We start from the raw sequence: 23,066 nt of genomic DNA on the forward strand, positions 1-23,066 counted from the left end.
TCCGAGGAAACGCTCGATTTTAAATAATTTACATAACACGCGGAGGTTCAATGAAACTCTTCTCGACATCTGAAATGCAGATCGAACGATTCGATATGGAAAGCACGTTTCATTCACCTGACGAAATAAGGGTTACGTCGGCTTTAACGCGTGGACGTAAACAGTCTCGCAGAAACCGTGAAATAATTGACTAATCGATAAACCCGTGAAATTGGCTGTACTTCAAAATACGGTACATTCGTCAAAAATATCGTCGATGCATATCAGTAGCAAGAACATACTATTAAAAACACGATTACCTCGATACATGTAATGCCTTCTACACGACACTTTGCCTCTCTCAACTCGTAATAAAACAGCGAAATCATGAATGAAAAGTTTCGAAAACGAACTTAAAATTTATATTCGCCGATTCAGGAACTCGTCAGAATTTATGCCAACCATAAGCGCCGAGCCAGGCATCCCGTAGACGAAAGTTATTCAACTTCGATCGTCCGACTTGAAATTCATTCGACAGCGCGATAGGGGTGCAACAAGTGCCCGCTTCGATTCGCGTTAGAATCGACCTGATCGAAATACGTAATTGGTCCTTAGTCCTTGCATAAATACAGAGGTCCCTGTCGTTTTTGGTTCAGTGCGAGTCGCGAGTACTACAGGGTAAGTATCTCGAATGGGAAACCGCAAACTTCGCGAGAACGCGTTTCAATTTTCTCCTTTACGTTATCTGGCTTCCTCGGTTACGCGGTCACACTCCTACGTGCAATCGGAAATGCACACGGTACACGAAGAAAGCGATAGGACACACACGTTAAATCCACGAATTCGACGTCATAAGGTGGCCTGAAATCGCGGGGACAGTTGTACACGTGGAACGGATTTCTCACGCTTGATCATCGCGCAGATGCCATCACAAACATCCGGGATATCTAAATGCGATGGGGCTTCGCCGTGCAAACTCCTCTATTCCATCGCCCACGATATCCGAGAATATTCCGTTCACTCGTCGCGATAATGGAAGAAGTCCTAGGAAAAATCGCTCAGTTTCCTTCGCACAGTCGTCGAACGCGTGTCGTGCAATCGCTCCTCCTGCCCGCTTCGACATCTCACGATTCGGACGATTCGTTTTCGCGGGAAACGACGATGGTCCAGCGAGTGGACACAGTCGCGGGATAAGATTCTCCGACGAAGCTCGCAGTGATCAGCGGTCGGATTATCTTCTTCGAGATCTGATCGAATATTGATCCATTCGTTTGCAGATCGAAAGCGTGACAATGACGAATTTCCAATCTCTGGGACTAGCTCGACGTTTCTTGATCGGCGGTGAGTCTGTTTTCACATTTCACATTACGCGAGTCCACGATTAACTCCATTTTGCGAATCTTTTAATTTAACTTTATCGCGAAAATTTGATGGGTGTTTAATTATTATGTTTAAGAGAAATTTTTGTTATTTCATGTGTGGAATTAACTTGTGGATTTGAGACATTTCGCGTCGAGATAGAATTAATAGATTCGTATTGAGACTTGGTGAGGAATTGGGGTGAGGATCGAAAGGAAATTAACGGTGATGATAATTACGAGTGAATTATTTCGAGGATATTTGCGTTTTTAATTTTTCAGCTCTGGTGGCCTACGTTCTGGCGTTGATCGTTTGCGAAAATGTCTCGATGGCTGACGAGGTGCCAGCATTTTTCCTGAAAATCGCGAAGAACATCCCGCGTGTTGGACGTAGCGACGGATACGATGACATCTTCAAATCTCGGAGGAATATTGCTAAGATCGGCGGCCATGACGGCGAAGGGCAGGTATCGGTGGATTTATATGAATAATTCGAATTTCATCTGCCACCAACGAGTACCAATTCTATTTACCTTTTTTAAAGCACGAATCGTGGCAGTCTTATTCCATCGACGAACCATTTTCGAGGCCAATAAAGAGACGAGTGAACTTTCCATCGCCCGATGGTAACAAGTTAATTACACGCATACTCATCCATAATCTGGGCTTTATACATACATCAAATTATATATCAATTATATAGAAATTGAATTATGTATAAATACTCGATATAAATATTTCATTATTTAACAGATGCATGGAGTTGGCAAAACTTCCCTCTCGCGATAGAGGGACCACCAGAACTATGGCGAACTCTGGCTGGTTATTCCAAAGACTCGTCAGACGAGTATGTTTGTAGAGATAATTAAAGACAGAAAGAGAAAAATGAGGAGCCCAACTAATTATCCTTTTTTTCAAGCATCGACAACGATATATGGAAGCGGAAAAAGAGAACAGGAAACGAGCCTGTGGCTTTGGAGGAGAATTAGCATAAACGAAGCGACGTGACGTGGCTACGGTGTTCATGGATGAATATACTTAATGGTTGTTGTCGGTGTAAGGTGTTGGGACAATATCGAGTACAATAAATATGTAAATAGGAGACATGCCCTTTTTTTTAAACATCATTCCCTCCTTCATTATGAATTAATCTTGTATCTCATGCATACGCATCACAATTTTGTACACCGAAAATGTTCCTTGTACAAACGATATTGCAATATTGCAACATTGTATATCCCCGAACAATTTCTTTAATGTATTCTCGAATATTTTCTACAAAATTATATTTTCCTTCTTTTTATCCCAAGGGGCGATTTTTTTCCCGTTTCGTTGTCGATTCTTTGACATCGTAAAATTACCGAGACCAGTCATGGAACAGGGAATAAAGGACAGCGTGTAATCGAAGAGTCCTCGTTGCCAAATTTTGGCAACAGATGGTTTTACACGTGACATCGATCGCGCACCCTTGAGAAAAATAAACGACCGCCATTGCTTGCTCCATCTGCCATCGAATGACACGAGACTCGTACCGAAACGGTATCGATTTTCTCAACCTTAACCCAACGAGCTCTAAAATTAAAAATTCCTTCGACGCTTTGAAATCGTTTAATCGTTCGATTTTAATTTCTAAACTTCGCCAGAGAATCGAGGAATTAATTCGACCGATTTTTCTAGCAACTTCGCGAGCAGATAATGATCGAGGAATCGTTAAAATTCACGATACACTTTATTCCCGACGTTTTCTCCGTGAAATGATAGAATAAAATATCTATTCGACGCTTCATCGAATATTCGTTTCCACAGAGGGTTGCAAGGGTTGCATAAACACGACGCATATGCCGGTTGAAAAACGGATAGGATACCCGACGCCAGTCCTCGGAAGGATCGTATCATCGGGAAATTGCAGTTTCTGGCATCGCCTGTCAGTCGTCATATGGGAGATAATTTTCCTAGACGTTGCTGGAAACGTGAGCGTACGCGTATGTACGTACATGACAACCGACTCTCGAGTAATTGTCGATTATCGATCTCGCGTGGCGTGCGTAAAAATGAACGCGGGGAAGGGTCACATAATATCGAGAACGTTACGCGAGGTACAGTCTCTTCGGAAGATATACGAAACGGGAGAATAAATTTGCGGGTGCAATTTCATTGGCAAATACTAGAGATCACTCCTATTTAAATTCCTCCTAATTTTTGACCAAGGTGCAGATAGGACGTGCCATTACCCAGAGCCAAATTGGGGATAGTCATAGCGCAGAGTGGATTCGCGTGAACAGAATGGGTCGTATTGACCCTCGGGTTGTCACGATCCTGGACACCGTTTCTCGTTAGAATCGACTTAGAGTTAGTATTCGAGAAGCGGTTATGATAATGAGGGGGCTGAGCCACGATCAGCCACGTGATCGTTTGCAACACGTGTTGGTCAGAACGCGGGTGGATGGAACCTCGAGGAGGAGTCACTTCGGGTATCACTTCGTAGGAGCCTCCGGCGAAGCTTCATCTACCGTCGATAAGCCTCGAAACGACGCGAAGCCTATGCATCGGAGGATACAATCCTCCGATTCCTCCCCGAAAACCCCGATGCCCGCTTTCCGACCAATTTTCGCGCCGTTGCATTAATCATTAGCGCGGAGTGTAATTTCCAAAACGCGGTTATCATCGTGAATCACGGGCGAGGTAGCCTAACCTCGAAACTCGTGGGTCGAAAAATGCTGGAAACGGAGGTCGAGCGAGAATTTATGAAAACGTTTCTAATTGCACGTCGCGGTGATTTATTTAAACAAAACGGTGCAATAATCGTTTGCATAAATATCCCGCTTACTGCACCCGCTGAAAGATGGCGGCAGCTGCGCGACGAGTCGCACCGACTTGCGGGCTCCGCCGATAGCTGTCGCCACCGACAGCTCGATCGAACCTCTCCTCCCTGCCCTCGCCGGCTGCACCCCGAAACAATAAATTGTTGTAATTACAATAATCCCGGTGTTTAAATCAATGCTCGGTGTTTACGCGGAGGCAACCGTGTAACCGGTAATTTTAATTCATTACCAGCCAAGCCGCGCTCGCGGAGCTGTCTCTTTCGTTCTTTCGTCCGTGCCGCACGCCGGATCCGAATTCCCACCATGGACGGCGAGGAACAATGCGAGAAGAAGCCCCCTGTGCACCACTAACGACTCGATTCTTCTCCGTTCCTCCGGATTCCACGGGATCCAGCGTCAACCGAGGACACGCTCGTCATCGATAGACCCGGTGCAGCTTTCTAAACATCGGTTAATTACCCCGCGGGCCAGACCAAGCAACTCGCAATCCTCGAAGAAGCGTTGCTTGGCGGCAGCAGCAGCAGCAGCAGCAGCAGCCGCGTAATTAAAAGCCGCGCTCTCCCTGCTGTGTGTTCCCTCGAACGAGCGACCCATACATCTCGCTGTAAACTTTCCAAATAATTATACCGAGTATTATTTAATTCAAGTAATGACTACCGTGGCGAACCGGCTGCCGTAACAACAGCACCGAAACAGAAGAAGAGGTTTGCGGAGGCGGAGGAGATGGATCCAGCCGAGGATTCGTCCTGCAGCCACCGGCTTTCTTTCTCCTTCCCCCCCCTTGGCCCCCCGTTCCCGTACCAGCTTCGGATAATTCGCACGTACGACGTTTTCACCTTTCCGTGAGCTAGCCGCGGACTCGATTTTTCCCCGAATAACCCCGCGTTTCCGTGAACACCGTAACACCGCTGCTGCCTGGGCCAGCAGCCGGCTCCCGTTGCCCGGTATTCCATAGCGATGGTGTCGGGAAGAGAGACGGAGATGCGATGGGTACACGGCGACCAGCACCGCTGTACCAGGCCCAGGCTGGTTTGCACGTAGCAATTTACGGAAACCGCACGTAACGCGCGTTCCCCGTCAGCCGGAGGAGGCGGAGAGACGAGGTGAAGTCGACACGGAGCGTTTCCACGGAGTGTTACGTAACGGATCGGCGCTAGATCGCCGGCCAGAGTAACTGTATTTTCGAAGAAGAAGCCACCTCCGTGGCCGAGGCGAAATCACGAAGCAGAACTTCGCCTGCGGGACCAGGATGGCGGCCGGGGCCCTCTATTCTGCCATTTTTGCGCGCCGAGATACTTCTGTTCGGCCAACTGCACGCCGGAGTAACCTGGCGAGGGTGTCGGAGAGGTATGGAATACCGAATGACTTTATGCCGATGATGATATCGGTAATGAAGCTTCGTTGTGCGCGCGTGTGCACGGAGAGCAACGGAGAAGGTGAGCCGATGCATTGATTAGGGTAATTGAAGGATTAGTTCCATTGCAAGTGCCTCGTCGACGGTTGTAAAGGTGCCGGAGGAATGTTACAGTGTTGTATGCAAATGAGTTATGTGGTAAGAAGTGCTTGGAGATTGATTAGATATTTGATGCATGGAGAAGGTTACGCGGATGATGAGATACGAAGTACGTGATGTCTGTTCCCGTGTTGCACGACGTTGGGATATTACTCGAATTTCGACGTACGAATGCACATGCTTGAACTTGAATCGGATCTTCTCGTCTGAGAATTCACTTATCCCGAAGACACGCACCACGCGGACAAAGACGAAGGAATCGGTGATCGAAGAAAATGATATGTCCACGGTATCGGCTGCTTTATGCGTACTATAATTTACGACTGTTTATCGCTTTATAGTGTTCCTGGTCTAGTTTTTTCAAGACGATCACGGCACGGCAGAAAGTGGACAGGCTAAGGACACTAATAAGTGATCGATATTAAAATCTCGTACGAAATACTCTTGTTATTTCCATCGCTATCGCCACGTCTATAATTTTTCTATCGTCCCGAGCCGCACACGGCTCGCGATTACTTCGTTTTCACGTTTTGCAATCAATTCAAATGGCCGGTAATTATAGCGGCGGCGGCCCCTTTTTGCCTTTATTCGCCTCTGGAAACGGAGTGATAAACTCGCGTTTCCCAGATACGGGGAATCACGCGTGGTTCTTTTCACGACGCCGCATTAACCTGGTAGTCGCTGAAAAATGCAAATGTGACTGCTGGAAATCGGCGATCGTCGCTGCGAATTATCCAAGACGAACAACGCGACGCTTCACCTGCCTTCTTCCCTCGTAAAAATCACATCTATGCGTAAATCGAGTCTCCGGAGTAGAACGAAAAACGTAAAAAGGAAAGGAAAAAAAGGTGGGAAAAAGAAAAATGGGAACCGCGAAAGGATTTAAACGCATCACGGGGAAATTGAATCGGCCAAAAATCGTTGGTAAATCATTCGACTTTGGCGAATGGAAAGGCGGATTTCTAGCATAGAATCGAGAGAGCAACGGATCGGCAGGCGATCGGCGGAAAGAACCGGAAGAACGTCGAAGCGGAAGTTGCATGGGCGAAGGGAACAATGCGCGTGTCCCGCGACCGGTCGTTTAATAACCCTGATTTGCCGTTTATACGGGAGGTCATGGAGAACGGGGCACGGGGCGACAGAGATGGAAATACGCAGAGAACGGGAGGGACGAGGAGAGACAGAGAGGAACGGGACAGAGGAGAGAAGGGTGGTGGCGATGATGGGATGAGAGGGTGAGCATCGGGATCGCGCGCAACAACCGTACATAATCACGTAATGCGGTTATCATGCCAATTGCGTAAATATTTGAGCCAATTTGTGGCATGCAACGGACTCGCTCTCTCCTCGACCCATGCTTCACGAGACCGCCGCCCGATCGGCCACCTATTACGGGCAACTTGTTGTTACCGTTTGCCATCCTCTGCGAATCACTCTCCCCGTCCCTCTTATTCTTTCGCCTGCCACCCACCCTATGCCGGTTTCGTCCCTGTCGCACCTAGACGCCGGTAATTCCACGGCGTCGCCGAAACATTTCGACCCACTGGCCCCGACGTCCGAACGATCGACTGGGAACCGCGAGGCTCTCGTGCGGTGACATTCGCATGCACATGGGAACGGATCGATCGTCCGCCGCGATAAAAGGCGCTGCTTTGGGAATTAGAAGGGTCTATTTGCCGGAAGTCGAGGGACAGAAATTTTCCTATTCGTTTCGGGTAATTTGTTAATCCATTGGCATACGGGGGCTTTTGGCGGACGTCAGCTGGCTCGTGGGCCATTTTGGGCGGCCATCTCTCTGAGGTGCGGAGAACTATCATTGTAGAAATTATAGCAAAGAAAAAATGGGGGAAAATTAAATTCTTCTGGTTTGAACTAAAGGAATATGTATTTTGTATATATATATTTGTAGGAATTATATGAAAGTGTTTGACCAGAAAAAGAAAAAGAACAGCAGAGTTTGGAATTCTAAGTTTAATATAGTGACAGACATGAAATGCTTTGGCGATGTACACAGAGAGAGTGCGAGAGATGAACCGGAGCATAATATATGACCACGAAGTGACGTTATGCCTTTGAAGTAATCAGTTACGAATCGAAAATAGAGTTGCCGCGATTAGGACAATTTATCTAATAGAGAGAAAAAAGAGAGAAAAGCTAAATTCTTCTGGCTTGAACCAAAGGAATATATATTTTGTATAAGCTAATATGGCGGCGAGGCCTGACAAGGAACTGGACTGTCGCGTTCCTAACGTCGCTAAGAAAGAGAAATATTAAAACATGTCATGATTTTGTTAAAGTAACTGGTCAGTGGATTGCTATATATATATTTACAAAGCAAACCTTATTACATCGGTATCTCTCAAATGACTGACTTACATAGCTAGGACGAGCCATTGGCTCCTGGAAGAGAACATTCTAGAATAATAACAATAGTCACAGTGATTCTACATAGATGTCGTGTGTTATCTAATCAACCTAATTACGCAACTATCGTTTCCTACCATACCGATATCTTGTTTACAGTTACTAGCTGCTCTAACAAAACAAATGCCAATGCATGTCGCCTCATCGTCGTTGCACTTCAACAATCATCGCTCGTTGATACGTTTCGAAAGGTTTTAGATTCCGGAGAATTATTTAATTATCGTTTAACGCGTCGTCTGCTAACGCAAGTCTTATGCGCAGCTATCAGAGAGTTAGGAGAGAATTTTCGTTATAGTTTGATTTCGTTAAAATTTTTAATTATTGAATAATGCCATTTGTAACTGACAACGTGGTCCAGTTATTTGGGTTATTCGAAATCCTTTCGTCGACGATATTCACCCTGTTTAACTGATCCAAAGCATCGCGATATTGCGGTCGCCATCATGGCCGCGCCGGGGACATAAATTCCGGTCACGAGTAACCAACGTGGCCCTCGAAGTGTTAATTATGTTACTGTTGTACACGAGCACTGTTATGTTTATATAATTCGCAATTTTTATCCGATTCTTTCACTTCTTAGAAGAGAGCTTTCTGGGATCTCGTTAAAGGTGCTCGAGTTCTGAAACGAGACCGCAGCGAATTAGACTTGTAAAAGATTTTCGCCTAGAAGGACGCTGTTGAATTAGAAGAGCTTGGAAGGTGTGAGGAACTGCGGTCCCTCTCGCAGGACGCAAGCTTCTTTCACAGGGTAATTCGCTGGCAGTAAATGTAGGGCCTGTTCCTGGTTCCTGCTCCGTTTCACCCTGAGAGACCGAGGCTTTCACTCTGATATTCTGCGTGTGCACGCTCGCCTCGGCCGTGTCTCTGTCCGTGTGCCGCCTTCTCATCCCCGCAGGTAGAACAGACGGCCGGCCATGGATCAATTAGGCGAGTGTACAAGTGTAGGACCTCGTAAACCTGCGAGACCTGCCGGCCGGACTTCCCTCGGGATACGAGTCGTGTGAAAAAAGAAGTCAAATCCACGCCGTGCCAGGACAAAAACCGTGGACGGCTTTCTCGGAACGAAATCGATATTTCTTTCAATTTAAATCTTCCATTAACCCTCGACGGATCCAAAAATTTCATCGTTCCCTCAAAATTCCCCACGAATTCCTCTCTGCGAATTATCGTCGGATAAAACGGAAAATCGATTCTTCGCCGTCATTTTTCACCCCCGGTATTACCGAGAAAATGGCTTCTCGAGCGAAATACAGCGACTGCCTTGACTTTAGATAAAGGGATAGTTCTTCGAGAAATTCTGGACATTTCTCGAGGGGGTTAAGCCAAGCCACGCGAAACGAGACGACTCTCTCTCTCTCTCTCTCTCTCTCTCTCTTTCTGGCTGCTTATATTATCCAGCAACCGGATTACAGTCGCGAGAGATACCATTTCGTCATCGTGGACTTTTATCGGCTGCCGTTCCCTCCCCCGTCTAACTCGAGCCGTTCGTTCACAATGCGAAGACGGTTTTTGAAGAGGGTTGAAAGGTTATCACGGCCGTGCACAAGGAGAGACGTCGCTTCCTGCCGTTCGAGTCTTTTCTGCCGTTCAGAAGCGTGTGAAAAGGTGGTACGAGAATGGGGAGCAGAAAAAGTGGCGAGAAGTCGAGGAGCCTGGAACAGAGGCGCCTTGTCATGCCGTGTAATGACGGCGAGGCAACGCGACGCCCTGTGCTCGAAGAGGAACAGAAACTCGACGAGAGAACGGCAGGGAGGGAAAAGAAAGGAAAAAAACAATTACCATCCTTTATCTTCCTGCGAACGAAGAGAAAGAGCGTGGCCAGGTAGTACCGAGAGGAGTCGAAAGAAATAAAAGACGTCCTTGCTACCGTCTCCTCTCTGTATCTATTCCCTCCCCTCTCGCTCCTTTTTCGTTCTTCCTTTCTTTCCTCTGCCCGTTCTTTGAATCAATGTGTCGGCCATTAAAGTGTCGGGCGAAACGAAGCTACCGTGCCGATATTATCGAGCTCTGGTAATTAATCTCGAAAAAGTCCCAACCTCCGGAGTGCACGCACTCTCGATGCGGGAGGGGGAGAGGAGGGAAAAGAAAAGGACGCAGGGGAGAAAGATAAAGGAGAAAAAATGAATACCGTCATCGTCGCAGAGGACTTTTCTATTCCTCGAAATTTTCCCCGTCCGGTTGTCGATTCTCAATTCTCTCGGAAAGGAGCGTGCCAGAAATTGGCTCGTAATTTATCAGAGGATCGAGCACAGACTCGGAAGCCGAACGAATTTCTTAATGTAGACCAGGCATCGTCGTAATTTTCAATAAGATCGTGCCGGGGGGTGTTAAGGCAGCGCGTTTCCACCGTGAAACGGGCGTGTTTCGGATATAATAAAAGTTTAGGAGGTACGTGTCGTTCCGCGGAATTTACGCTCGTCCCAAATCGATAAAACCGGACATTAACGAGGCCATCGAATTCGTTTTGATTGCCGTGGCGAAAGAAACTATCGTCTGCCTTCCATTTCGTCTCTCTCTCGGCCCGCCACCTTCCCGTATCGCGCCCGTTTCACGTGAGAAGTGGCACTAACCACCCGGCTGGGATGCCGCCCAAAAACGAGTTAAAGAACCTTCTAGCTTCCTGGAGAAGTATCGTGAAAGGGTTGCGGCCTGTCGTTTCGCTCGGCGGAAGGGTGAGTGCGAGGTAACAAGCGGATAGGGTTGGCTGAGGCCACGAGTCGTAAGGGACACTCGATAAACAACCCCCCGCGGCGTGCTCGGCAGATACAGGCGTTAAATGAAATTAGCACGGCGTTTAGTTAACTTAGTCCGACCGTTTAGCCGATCCTTTGGGTTATAAATTATTCTGGAATGACTTGCACTGAAATGGTCGGTGAACAGGGTAGACAGAGAACGGGGGATCCCCGGAGCGAGCGGGCGCGAGAAAGAGGGGAGCAAGGTGGATGGAGAAGACGACCGTGCATCGGAGGGATATACATCGGAAAGGATAATTCGTTCCGAGGCGATACTTTAGACATTTTCTAACTTTATGGCACGTAAATAATACGTGGCTTCATCGTTTCAGTTGTTCCAATTTTTCTAACAGGAACCCGTTCCTTTTCCGCCTTCGAGAGAATCGTTTCTCTCAACGTCGACGAGGGTAGAACGTTCCATTTTTCTGTCGCTGATTTTTATTCCATCGATCGTGATCGTTGTTGAATATTTTCGTCGGACGAGTCGCGAGGTTTAAGCGAAGGATATAATGGGAAGGGTACAATTCCCTCGGGACTTGAAAAAATCATTAACTCCGGCAAGCGGCACGACGCTTCAGGATCCTTAACTACGAGTCCGTACGAAAGAAAAAGAGCTTCTACGACCGCTGAGAAGGCGTGAAACGTTGGCGCCTGGCGCTCCGAGCAGGAAAAGGGTTCGACGATTCGTAAAGGGTAAATGGAGGCTGTGAAAACTGGACTAACCTGTGATTTCTCGTGGCTCGTGACCACGAAATTTCACATCGGTTCCAGTACCATACCGTCCGGGATCTATCGATCTTTCTCTCGTTCCGGATCGAATCGAAGTGAAAGAACGGAAAAAAAGTGCATTAGACAAGGTCGTTCCCCGGTTCCACTTGTATTTCCATTCCTCGTTGCAAATTCGAAACTACCAGGCGACTCGACGACCAACCACTGCTGGCTCCGGAGGATGACTTTCAGTCACGTTTAGATCCACGAGTTTCGAACAGTCTCTGATCTTCGATTCGATCCGTCCGAGAGTAATCCGATGGTGGCACGATGAAGGGGAACACCAGCCTGGGAATACGAGATTTATCGAAAAGCTCGGAAGCAATTATAACCAGGCCCTAAACAGCCGAACGAACTAGCGGTGGGGTCTTTGTCTGTCGTGTACCTGTAGCCGGCTTGTTTCACAAACGAGGTTAGGCCCAACTACAAAGGTCGGCCGCTGAGCGTTGCCAAAGACCTACCTCGTTTCTATAAAGGACACCGACTGACCTACGCGGTGGCCCCAACGGGCCCAGACCTTCGGACAAGACGCGTTTTTTGCGTCAAATATTTACACATTTTTAGTGGGTGTTAAACCCACTCGGTCTGCTGTCTGGTAACCGATCTCTATCTTCGAGAATCGGTCGCGCGGTTGACGGAAAAGGGGCAGGAAAATGATTCGGGGAGGTGACAATGGTTAGCGGTCGGTTAAACGATCGTAGGAGATATTTACTGTCGTTTCAGCACCAACGACTACCTGTGACACCGACTCCTTCTTTTTCCCTTTTTTTTTTTTCAGAGGATCCGCCACGCGACAGTACCCCCGTGTCGTCTATTCACGGGGCGGATTGTAAATCAGACTGGTCCTCGTTGGTCGGTGCTCGATGACAGGGAACACGAACGGGGAGTGAATCGGGGACGTATTTTCCGCAGAATGCTGCTAAAACCTCGCCTGCTAACGGAGACACCGTGGATGATCGGGTATCGGGAGTATATAGCAGGAGACTCGGGGGGAAATTACCCCTGGACGCTGCACGCGTGTTCGGGAGTAAAAATAAATTTCATGATCTTATTGTGGAAGAATAAAACGGGAATTTCAACGCTTGGTAGCCACAAAGATCGCCGCTTCTACATTCGACAGGATCGTTTGCAAGCGAGGTAAAACGGCGTAGGGGCAACGTGGTCGAACGACAGTAATCAGCGGTCATAATTCAGTTTCGAGGCTACCCCGGTCTACAAAGGCTTGGAAGAAAGAAGATCTGCGAGCTGATGTTTCCGTGCTAACCTTTCGGTCGCCCCGGGGTTCGCGTGATTCCCGACGTATCCTAGCCGGACTAGTCAACCCCCGGAGGAGGCCTTTTTCGAGAAGATCGAGGACGCCGGAGGATTCACGGGGGCCCGATCCTGAAATCCGGGACACGCGAGCCTCGCGGGAAATTCCTGCCTCTATACCACGGGCTGCTCTAACGCTTCTCGGTAAAACGACTCGGTTGCCTCCGGGCAGTTGGCATCCTTCTGCCTGATCCACGGCTCGGGCTCGTCCAAAGTCTCGCTTCTTTTCATTTATCGGGCCAGCCGCTCCTCGCCCCCCGTGTCCAATTATATAATCGGTAAACGGAGTTTTATCAACGATACGCGCGATCTTCGTCGACGAAGAAGGATATTCGCGGTCATACGGCTGACACTTACAGTCGTTCCTCAGGTGTAGCTCATTAATAACGAGCGGCGAAAGTGTCATGAGACGAACGGAACCGAGCAGAAACTCGCGTTTCCGTAATCAATCTCCACGCCGAGGGGTCTGATTACAAGACACGCGAATCGCGCGCGACTCGTAAAATCGAGCGGGGCAATTAAACCGCTGGCCCGGCTAATCGAGATCACGTAGAACGCGCAATTAGCCGGGACGCAAGATGAATTGAGTAATTACATTCGCATTACAAGCCGGCCGACTTGCAACGATCCTTCTGGTCTACGTACACGCGCGTTTGACAAATCCGCGCGAGATCGGGGCGAAAAGAATCTCGTTGCCCCGTTTAATCGGCCAGCCGGTGGCTTGTCATTATATCGGAAACAAATTTCGTCGACGCTTCCAACGGACGTAGACTGACGCTCGAGCGCGTGATTCTCGCGACCGAAAGGATTCGGCGGTCTCTCGGAGTGGCGCCAGGGAAAGGCTCGAAGCTTCTTCGGGCCTCGAAGCATCGTCCGCAGGTTTTCGATGGGGGCAAGAGGTAAAAGAAGAACTTCCAGGGCAGAGGCACTGGCGCCGCATGCGGCAGCCTCAAAGGGATCCTCCGCACGCCCATCTGTCTCCGCCCCGCCCCTATTCCCGCGCACCATATACATCATGTACGACCACGATGTACCCTGGCCGACCAGCGGGACCCGATACCGACATCGTGTCAGACCGCGTCACACATCACCACCGTGTACACTGTCCCCTGGAGCTGTTGCGTCTAACCACGTGCTACCTTCGTATTTGCACTCCTACGCGTTGTTCGGCGAGCTCCGGTTACCTCGACCTCCGTGTCGATACGCTAAGCTTCGGGCCCCGAGGGTAGAACCGGCTGGAGGATCGAGCTTCGAACGGAGGTCTAGTCCGGGTCGTTACCGGGGACCGAGATTCCGCGCGACCTGGCGGCAGATCGAACGGATCACCACGCGTCGGATGATCGTGGAGTGGTGCCGAATCGACGAGTCGAGTTCTAATTTCGAGACGCGTGCATCGTTACCGAAGTCGACGGATTTTAACGTTCGATCGGGTGAAACGGGAATCGTAGAATTTTCGAGCAATGTATAGCGTATTAAAATGGAAAGGGGTAGACAGGCTACAATTACGCGTAATTGGTGGATACTCTGGTCCTAAAGGAATAAGCTGCACTTGAGTTAGGTTTAATTTATCTTGATCCTTAATACCACTTTAATTAGATGAAACTATATGAATGAGACATGAAACTCGAGGATTCATGTAGTTTCAGAAACAGCAGGAAGTAAAAATCGACTAACCGAAGAAGGTAACCTCCTCTGGTTGTAATTAATCGACTTTTAAGTGGCCCATTAAGGTACGACCAGCTGCTGGAAAGAATCTAACAGCCACGTGACAGCGATTTCTGCACGATCATCCGGCGACGATCAATCGAGTTCATCCTTGCGCTGCGCTTGTCCTTTTGCCTCAGCCTGATAGTTCAGGCTTTACAGCTTACTTAGCGGCATGGGGCAACAGTGTTTAGTCTGTTGACTAATGAACCTGCGGGATCCAAGCAGCCGGTAGATTGCCTGGCTTTCGTTTAAACTCCCGTGGAAAGGGTCAACCGGTGGATGTTGAGGAAGATGGATGCTGCACCGTTCGCGCCACGATATTGCCGGCCTTCGATACACCTTTTAATTCGATTTCTCGGAACCTTGCCCGGTCAAAAGGCTTCCTCCACGTTTGTCCGTGAATTTTTCGTCCCGGCCAATTTTTATCTCCCGTCGAGTGCTATCCCTCGCGCGAGATAAGTCCCGTTCGTTTAAGGATCGAGCGAATTCGCGCGCGGAAAGAGGTTAAGTTTCCAGGAAACCGGTCTCTGTCGCGATCGCTTCCATGTAACAGTTTTACAAGGAAGTCTCTTCCTTCCGTCCGCCGGTTTGATTGATTGGACAGTAACTAATGAGCCTCGGCTAATTGCTCGCGGTAATATTCGCCAGCAAAAACGAGCCAAAGCACACATAGCTGACCCGTGACTTCCCAAAGATCACAGGACTCCCCACGCCGCTTCCTGGCCACGGCCTTCCGCCCGACCTTCTTCATGCTTACCGCTAATTATTTCGGCTACCCTCTCATCGGCTCTGTTCCTGTCCTTTCCGAACTCGTTCTCCTTTGTTCTCCGGGGGAGACCTTCGTTCGATGCGATTTATATACCTCGCCCTGAAATAATTCATCGTCCCATCGATCAGCTTCAACGAGTATTCGCGACACCGGTGAACGCGTTCTTCCCATTTTTATCCAGCCAAGCACAAAACGAATCCCCTATAAAATTTACGCGCTACCTCTCTCTCTCTCTCTCTCGCTCTCTCTCTCTCTCTCTCACCTTCTTTCCCTCTCTTTCTCTCTGCTTGTAAACCATCCGCCGTTTCTCACGCTTACTAAATCAATGGACGGGTAATACGGTCGACGTTTGGAACCATCGAACAGATCGAATCGGACTTTTATTGGACCACCGATAAATATCAGGACCACGGGATCGTCGGTGGAATATAAACGGCGGCGAAATTGGACTGGTCGACTCCTAGAAATCCCTTCTGGCACCAGACTAGAGATCGCGCAGGGGCCAATTATGTTACAGGGAGAAAGGCGAAGGGAGAAACGCCACAGAGATTCCTCGCTCAGGGTCCAACGGGATTAACCCTCCACACGATTCCCTTTACCCTCGAATACCCCGCGACGAATCTTCGCGCTTCTTTCCCTTCGCCTGCAAGGAATAAGCTGCACTTGAGTTAGGTTTAATTTATCTTGATCCTTAATACCACTTTAATTAGATGAAACTATATGAATGAGACATGAAACTCGAGGATTCATGTAGTTTCAGAAACAGCAGGAAGTAAAAATCGACTAACCGAAGAAGGTAACCTCCTCTGGTTGTAATTAATCGACTTTTAAGTGGCCCATTAAGGTACGACCAGCTGCTGGAAAGAATCTAACAGCCACGTGACAGCGATTTCTGCACGATCATCCGGCGACGATCAATCGAGTTCATCCTTGCGCTGCGCTTGTCCTTTTGCCTCAGCCTGATAGTTCAGGCTTTACAGCTTACTTAGCGGCATGGGGCAACAGTGTTTAGTCTGTTGACTAATGAACCTGCGGGATCCAAGCAGCCGGTAGATTGCCTGGCTTTCGTTTAAACTCCCGTGGAAAGGGTCAACCGGTGGATGTTGAGGAAGATGGATGCTGCACCGTTCGCGCCACGATATTGCCGGCCTTCGATACACCTTTTAATTCGATTTCTCGGAACCTTGCCCGGTCAAAAGGCTTCCTCCACGTTTGTCCGTGAATTTTTCGTCCCGGCCAATTTTTATCTCCCGTCGAGTGCTATCCCTCGCGCGAGATAAGTCCCGTTCGTTTAAGGATCGAGCGAATTCGCGCGCGGAAAGAGGTTAAGTTTCCAGGAAACCGGTCTCTGTCGCGATCGCTTCCATGTAACAGTTTTACAAGGAAGTCTCTTCCTTCCGTCCGCCGGTTTGATTGATTGGACAGTAACTAATGAGCCTCGGCTAATTGCTCGCGGTAATATTCGCCAGCAAAAACGAGCCAAAGCACACATAGCTGACCCGTGACTTCCCAAAGATCACAGGACTCCCCACGCCGCTTCCTGGCCACGGCCTTCCGCCCGACCTTCTTCATGCTTACCGCTAATTATTTCGGCTACCCTCTCATCGGCTCTGTTCCTGTCCTTTCCGAACTCGTTCTCCTTTGTTCTCCGGGGGAGACCTTCGTTCGATGCGATTTATATACCTCGCCCTGAAATAATTCATCGTCCCATCGATCAGCTTCAACGAGTATTCGCGACACCGGTGAACGCGTTCTTCCCATTTTTATCCAGCCAAGCACAAAACGAATCCCCTATAAAATTTACGCGCTACCTCTCTCTCTCTCTCTCTCGCTCTCTCTCTCTCTCTCACCTTCTTTCCCTCTCTTTCTCTCTGCTTGTAAACCATCCGCCGTTTCTCACGCTTACTAAATCAATGGACGGGTAATACGGTCGACGTTTGGAACCATCGAACAGATCGAATCGGACTTTTATTGGACCACCGATAAATATCAGGACCACGGGATCGTCGGTGGAATATAAACGGCGGCGAAATTGGACTGGTCGACTCCTAGAAATCCCTTCTGGCACCAGACTAGAGATCGCGCAGGGGCCAATTATGTTACAGGGAGAAAGGCGAAGGGAGAAACGCCACAGAGATTCCTCGCTCAGGGTCCAACGGGATTAACCCTCCACACGATTCCCTTTACCCTCGAATACCCCGCGACGAATCTTCGCGCTTCTTTCCCTTCGCCTGCAGCCATTCTCCGCACTTGCTGCTGCGTGCCAATCAACGGTACCGCGCGCAACGATCCTGGACCACCTGACGGGATGACTTCATACCTACCTAACTGTTGCTCCTCTTACGTTACTATTCTCTTACCCGCGTCAAACTTCTTCGCCTCGAAACGCTCTACTCGCGAGATCTCCGCGATGACAGTCGACGAAATGTCAAATTACTCGTAAAAATTGTTGCAACTTGGAACAACTGGTCATTCTGCCATCTGATAGACGCGAGTAAATAGCCATCTTCTTCCATTACGAATCTTTACATAACCACTCGGCTGTAATGGATCCCACGGTACCTGACATCGCCTCGATCGCGTCGATTGAATCTCGTCTTGACCAACGGACAAGTTTCATCGAAGGCAAAAGTGATCCGAGATTCGTTGTATCGACTCGGAACCTGCATCCATGGTCGATCAGAGCCGATCTTTACACAACGATAGCAGGGGCTTGCGAACCGGGCCGAACGAGGGCAACGCGAAGAGATCACGAGCTCCACGGCGATGGCGTGACAGCCGAAGGCCGGTTAGGCAGATGCATGGCAACGAGTTGACATCGAGCGCTGCGGGCTAGCGTGGCTAGAGCCGTGGCTCTCTCTTAGCACGCACATGCGAGAACACCCCGTGCGGTTCTCCTGGAAAAGGGAACGAACACGACGACGAGAGGCTAGAGGCTCGGTCGTGCGCGAGCGCGTGCACGCACGGCTTAGGCACGCACACGACCTCATTGTTGCCGTTTTCGTGTTGTTGTTGCCGTTCGTATAGCGGCGCGCGGCCGCGCGGCGAGCGTGCACTCCTCCACCACGACACATGGAATAGTAATGAAGGACAGAGATACACACGAGGCGGGTCTTCCTCGGCGTCGAAGGGAGCCGAGCCGACGGTTCGGAGCGTCGTCACGCGAGAACGCGGCCAGCTGACGTTCTCTCTCGATACTCTCCCTCGCCACTTCTCTCTTCCTCACGGCCGCCCCTGCGCTCCTTTTTCCGCCCTCCATTGTCTTCCCGCTTTTGTACGCGGTGGCCACCAAGCCACCCTTCTCTCGCTGCCCGAGGAAATGGATGACATGGAAGTGGTTCGAACGACTTTTCGCGAATTATTCGAATTCTTCGCCTTCCTTACGCGATTAACCCTTCTACTGCCTTACTCGCGTATTTCAGGCTGCAATCTTTTTCGGGATATCGAATAACGATTTATATTTTATCTTTCCCTCTGTTTTTTAATTTGACTGTACACGAGTGTGCCTACTGACTCTTATAAGGCCCAGAAATTCATCGGTAGAGGGATTTTCAATTAATTTGTGGCGCATTCGTTGGTACTTTGGGCAAGACGATTTTTCCAGGCTAATTTTGGATCGTCGCTTCCTCTGCGGAAGAGCCATTAGATTGAGAAAGGTGGTCTCCACTGTCACTCATCCAGCCTGGCCAAGATCGCCCCTGTAATTATACTGGCCCGTTTCCTACTCTCCTACCCTTCCACTCCCTTCGTCCTTTTTCCCCTCCATCTTACCTCCGATACCACCAACGTTATTTTTTCTCTTGTTCCTCTTCTTCTTCCAGATACGTGGAAAAAGGAGGAGATACGGCGGGCTTGTGGCGGTTGCCGAGCCGGGTGAATGGACGGTAGAAACAAAAGGACGCCGCGTTTCATCGGCTACGTCAGAGAAAGTGACGATCGCCTCTGGTCGGGGGTGAAGGAACGCCACCGTGAAGGGTGTGGCGCGTTCTCCGGCCACGGACCTCCCTTCAATGAGAGGTTACAGGTGCCGGCGGATGTTGCTCCTTTTTCCTGATCGATCTCGGTCGAATCTAACGTGGGAAATGCCCGGTAATCGGATCAATTTTCTAGGCCGACCATTATATCCACGTATCGCCAGGCGAACGAGAAACATTCAATTTAGGGAGGCTCGTTCGTCCTTAATTTCCCAACATTGCGGCCAATATCTCATTGCACGCGATTTTTCCGATGTTCTTCGGAATATTTCGCAATTTCTGAACAGTCTATAAATAAGATTCGACTGGCAGAAATAGCCACCACCGATTAACGCGACCTACGACTCGACCGATTCAACGAGCTCAATGAATCTTCGCTCATCGACGTCCTCGTCACAAGTACGCCATTCATTCCTCCAAGACGTCCCACCCTTCGCCAACCTCCACCCACGATATTCGTTATATCTCTCTCTCTCTCTCTCTCTCTCTCTCCGCTCCTCATTCCAGACGCACCTAAACGTCCGTTTTGCTGGAGGACAATGTTATACATTGTCTTTTTTCCTGGAGAATTTCTGACGTTCTGAAACCGATGGCTGAAACAATTGAGAGCTGTAGCCAGCTGGGCTTTTGGTCATTCTTGACTCTCACTGGTCAGTTCTGCGTCATTCCTTGGTGTACATGGACGTGAAAGGTGGGAACCATTTTCTCAGACATTCGACTAAAAGTGTATCTGTATATATTGTATCGTATCCCTTATTTTCTTTATTCTTAACCGCTTGAGTCCCAAGCAGTCCGATCGCGATCTTCAGATTTTGCGTGGAAAAATCCCAGTACACTTTGAGTGCTATGAGCAACTGACGGTGCTATCACTGATTGATAGCACTCAAAGTGGCGCACTCGACTTCGTTGATGCGCGTACTTACATCGAATAGCACCAGCAAGCGCTATCGCGACAATTGGGATTTTTCTACATAAAATGAAACATGAAAGGCAAGTTTGGGCTTCTTCGCATTCGATTAAGAAGCGCTATCGCGCTATTCGGGCGTGTTCGACCGTGTTCTTTCGACCCTTTCGCTACTGCGGGTGACTATAGTCATCAGCTACCAGACGTCATTTAAGTACACACGTCGGGTGACTATAGTCACCGATCACAAAAATTGAGTCAAAAATTAAATCCCGTTCCGCTTAGCTCTCTTCGCAAAGAATTGCAAGCTCTATTGCGATGGTCAGTTTTTCCTTTTCTTTTTTTCTTCAAAAGATTTGCATTAAAATACCGAATACTAAAGACTGCACGATCGTAATGTTTCCATCTTTGACACGTCGCTTCGTTCTACAGAAGGGATTTCGCGACGACACCCGCCGCAGCGAAAGGATTAAAAGTCTGTGGGGCTCAAACGGTTAATTAAAATTTACTGTCTCACTCTGTATTCGTGTTTCTAAGCTTCGAATCTACAAAACGTTTGTTCGTCCGGTTTCATCCCCATGCGTGTGGATCTCACGGATAGCCGAGCGTCTCACCCCCTGATCGAGGCCCACTAGCGTGACGAGGACGTCCACTCCCATGGAATATCTTGCGCGAGACAAAGCGTAACCCCTTCGACACCAACGTTCGATTCTCCTTAAAAGTGCGTGCTCCTTAAACCCTTAAGACCCCTCGGTTTTTCTCGCCGCGAGATCCGACGCAAAGCTGCGTACACCGTGGAGTTAAACGAAACTGAAATTCTAATGAGCCGGATGTTCCAGCGATCTGGTGCACCTGATCTATAATTTCATACCCGCATACGTCTGTATGCCTGCATGCACCAGGTACTCGCGTTCGCGAAAAAAAAACCTCGAATACCCGCGCTTGCGCGCTCGTCCGGATGCGTTGGAAACGGAATAAACTCGTTTGGACGAGCGGCGTCTCATTACTAGTTGGCTCGATTTGTCGATCCACGAGTGCATTCTACGAGCGTGCTATGCCGTTTCAAGCGTTTCGAGGTTGGAGAGGGGGTCGGGACGTGGTCCGTGGCTAAATATAGGAAACGATTTCGGACGGGGTAATACCGTGTAGAACACGGTCAAACACAATGTTTGCGGGCAACGCCCACCCATACTCGTCCGGGCTTTTACTGCCGGGCAGTAAAGAACGAAAATTATGATCGGAGCTTGTCACTGCTCCGGGCGTCGAGCAGTTCTTCGAGATCTGCCATCGGCCGGCCTCTATCCCCCGATCGACTTGCTCGTACCCTCGTGATCGCGATCGTACGAGCATCTTGTTGCTCGAAAACGAGTCGTAGATTACGGAACTTTAGAGTCATTGTATTATCCTCGAGACCGAGCATCTGACATCGGATTAATACCCCTTCGTACGTTTTAATTTCATTTCCCCTTGGATTTTTTACCCCCCCTGTTTATCTTGGAAATTGACGGGTAGCGTCTCCGTCGGAGATGAAGAGAAAATTCCTTTTTCTTCCACCTCGTGTCGTTGCTGTCGAATTGGTCTCGTAATTCTATTAAAAGTTGTCGGTTTTATTCCGCGCGATGCTCCACATTAAAAATAAAAGTCACCCGCGGAATGGAAATTACCGCGAGGGGGGTAATCTTACTTATCCGATTGAATGACATTTGAACACACGTTTGGAGCCGGGGCATCTTCGCGATCGGGGAACAGGATCGTGCTGGATCACCGCACGGTAGGAATGGAAATGAGAAGGAATGGAAAAGAGGCGATCGCGGAAACTGCGAAAGTAGAGGCGAGAGAAAGTTCTCGTTTTGCGAGATGCGAGCGCAATTACACCGGGGCGATAAAAGTGTTACTTCGCGCTGTAATTTAGAAATATTTTTACGTCGTTTTGATTTGGCCGGGAAACGAGAGCCGTGAGTAGAATAAAACCGCCACTTCGCCGTGTAATTTTCGTCCGCGAGTTTCCACGCCGCCACTGTTTATATTCTACTTTCCACTCGGGCAGCGGTTGCCCGGTGTTTTCCATTCTCGATGCATGGAATCGCGAAATTGGTCCATAAAAAAAGGCTAGGTGTGTTAAGAAACCGTCGAAAGTAGCATCGTCTACCAGAGACCTCGGATTTTTTTCGCTTCATCCCTCGTTCGTCGCATTTAACCAGCCGAGAGTTTAGAAACGCGAGAAAATTCGTCGCTGCGTTGGAAACCTCGATTTTACCTCGGCTAGTATTCCTTCGAACTAGCGAATATTTTAAAAAAGAAAATTTCCTTAATAACGTTCAACGGAGGTCCATGAAATCCTTCGTATTCGACATTGTCCGAATACTTGGCCGCTGGACGGGGGGCTAGGAGGCTTGGAGTTCCATCGGGTATTTCAAAGACGAGCAACAAGGCGTGCTGATTAAGCCTGCTCAATTATCCGTCGATTCTTCCTGTCGCGGGATCTTTTTAAAGTAGAAAGTTTCGCGCGGACGGGAGAAGCTATCGGCTTTAGGAAAGTTCTGCGGTGGCTCGTCACAGGCAGCCAGGCAACGGTGTACAACGTCGACGCGGGTCCTCTCGTCGCCTAATTGAATGGCATTTTATTTAGCACAGTTCCCCGCACTCTGGATAGCCGCCATTTACCTCAATTACGTAATTCACCGTACACAACCGACCGCGCAGCTACCCACCATGGGCATTGCATGGTGACGGCCATACCGATGCTGATGGTGGTGGTGGTGGTGGTGGTGGTGGTGGTGGTGGTGGTGGTGGTGGTGGTGGTGG

General features: G+C 49.0%; 1 protein-coding gene across 1 annotated transcript; it reads left to right on the forward strand.

The window, feature by feature from the left end:
• Positions 1-1,271: 1,271 nt before the first annotated feature.
• Eth (ecdysis triggering hormone) lies at positions 1,272-2,326 on the forward strand. The gene is made up of 5 exons (XM_017911189.1): positions 1,272-1,320; positions 1,620-1,804; positions 1,882-1,963; positions 2,091-2,184; positions 2,257-2,326. Exons 1-5 carry the CDS (start codon positions 1,272-1,274, stop codon positions 2,324-2,326), a joined length of 480 nt encoding a protein of 159 aa, XP_017766678.1.
• Positions 2,327-23,066: the final 20,740 nt, after the last annotated feature.

Source organism: Eufriesea mexicana, unplaced genomic scaffold (genome assembly GCF_001483705.2).
Source record: "Eufriesea mexicana isolate 0111107269 unplaced genomic scaffold, ASM148370v2 scaffold124, whole genome shotgun sequence".
Classification (NCBI taxonomy): domain Eukaryota; kingdom Metazoa; phylum Arthropoda; class Insecta; order Hymenoptera; family Apidae; genus Eufriesea; species Eufriesea mexicana.

Excerpts from the sequence above, each read along its gene's own strand:
- Eth (XM_017911189.1), top strand. The coding sequence starts at position 1,272 with ATGACGAATTTCCAATCTCTGGGACTAGCTCGACGTTTCTTGATCGGC. Across the intron at positions 1,805-1,881 it reads GCCATGACGGCGAAGGGCAG|CACGAATCGTGGCAGTCTTA; the intron begins GTATCGGTGGAT and ends CCTTTTTTAAAG. Across the intron at positions 1,964-2,090 it reads GAACTTTCCATCGCCCGATG|ATGCATGGAGTTGGCAAAAC; the intron begins GTAACAAGTTAA and ends ATTATTTAACAG.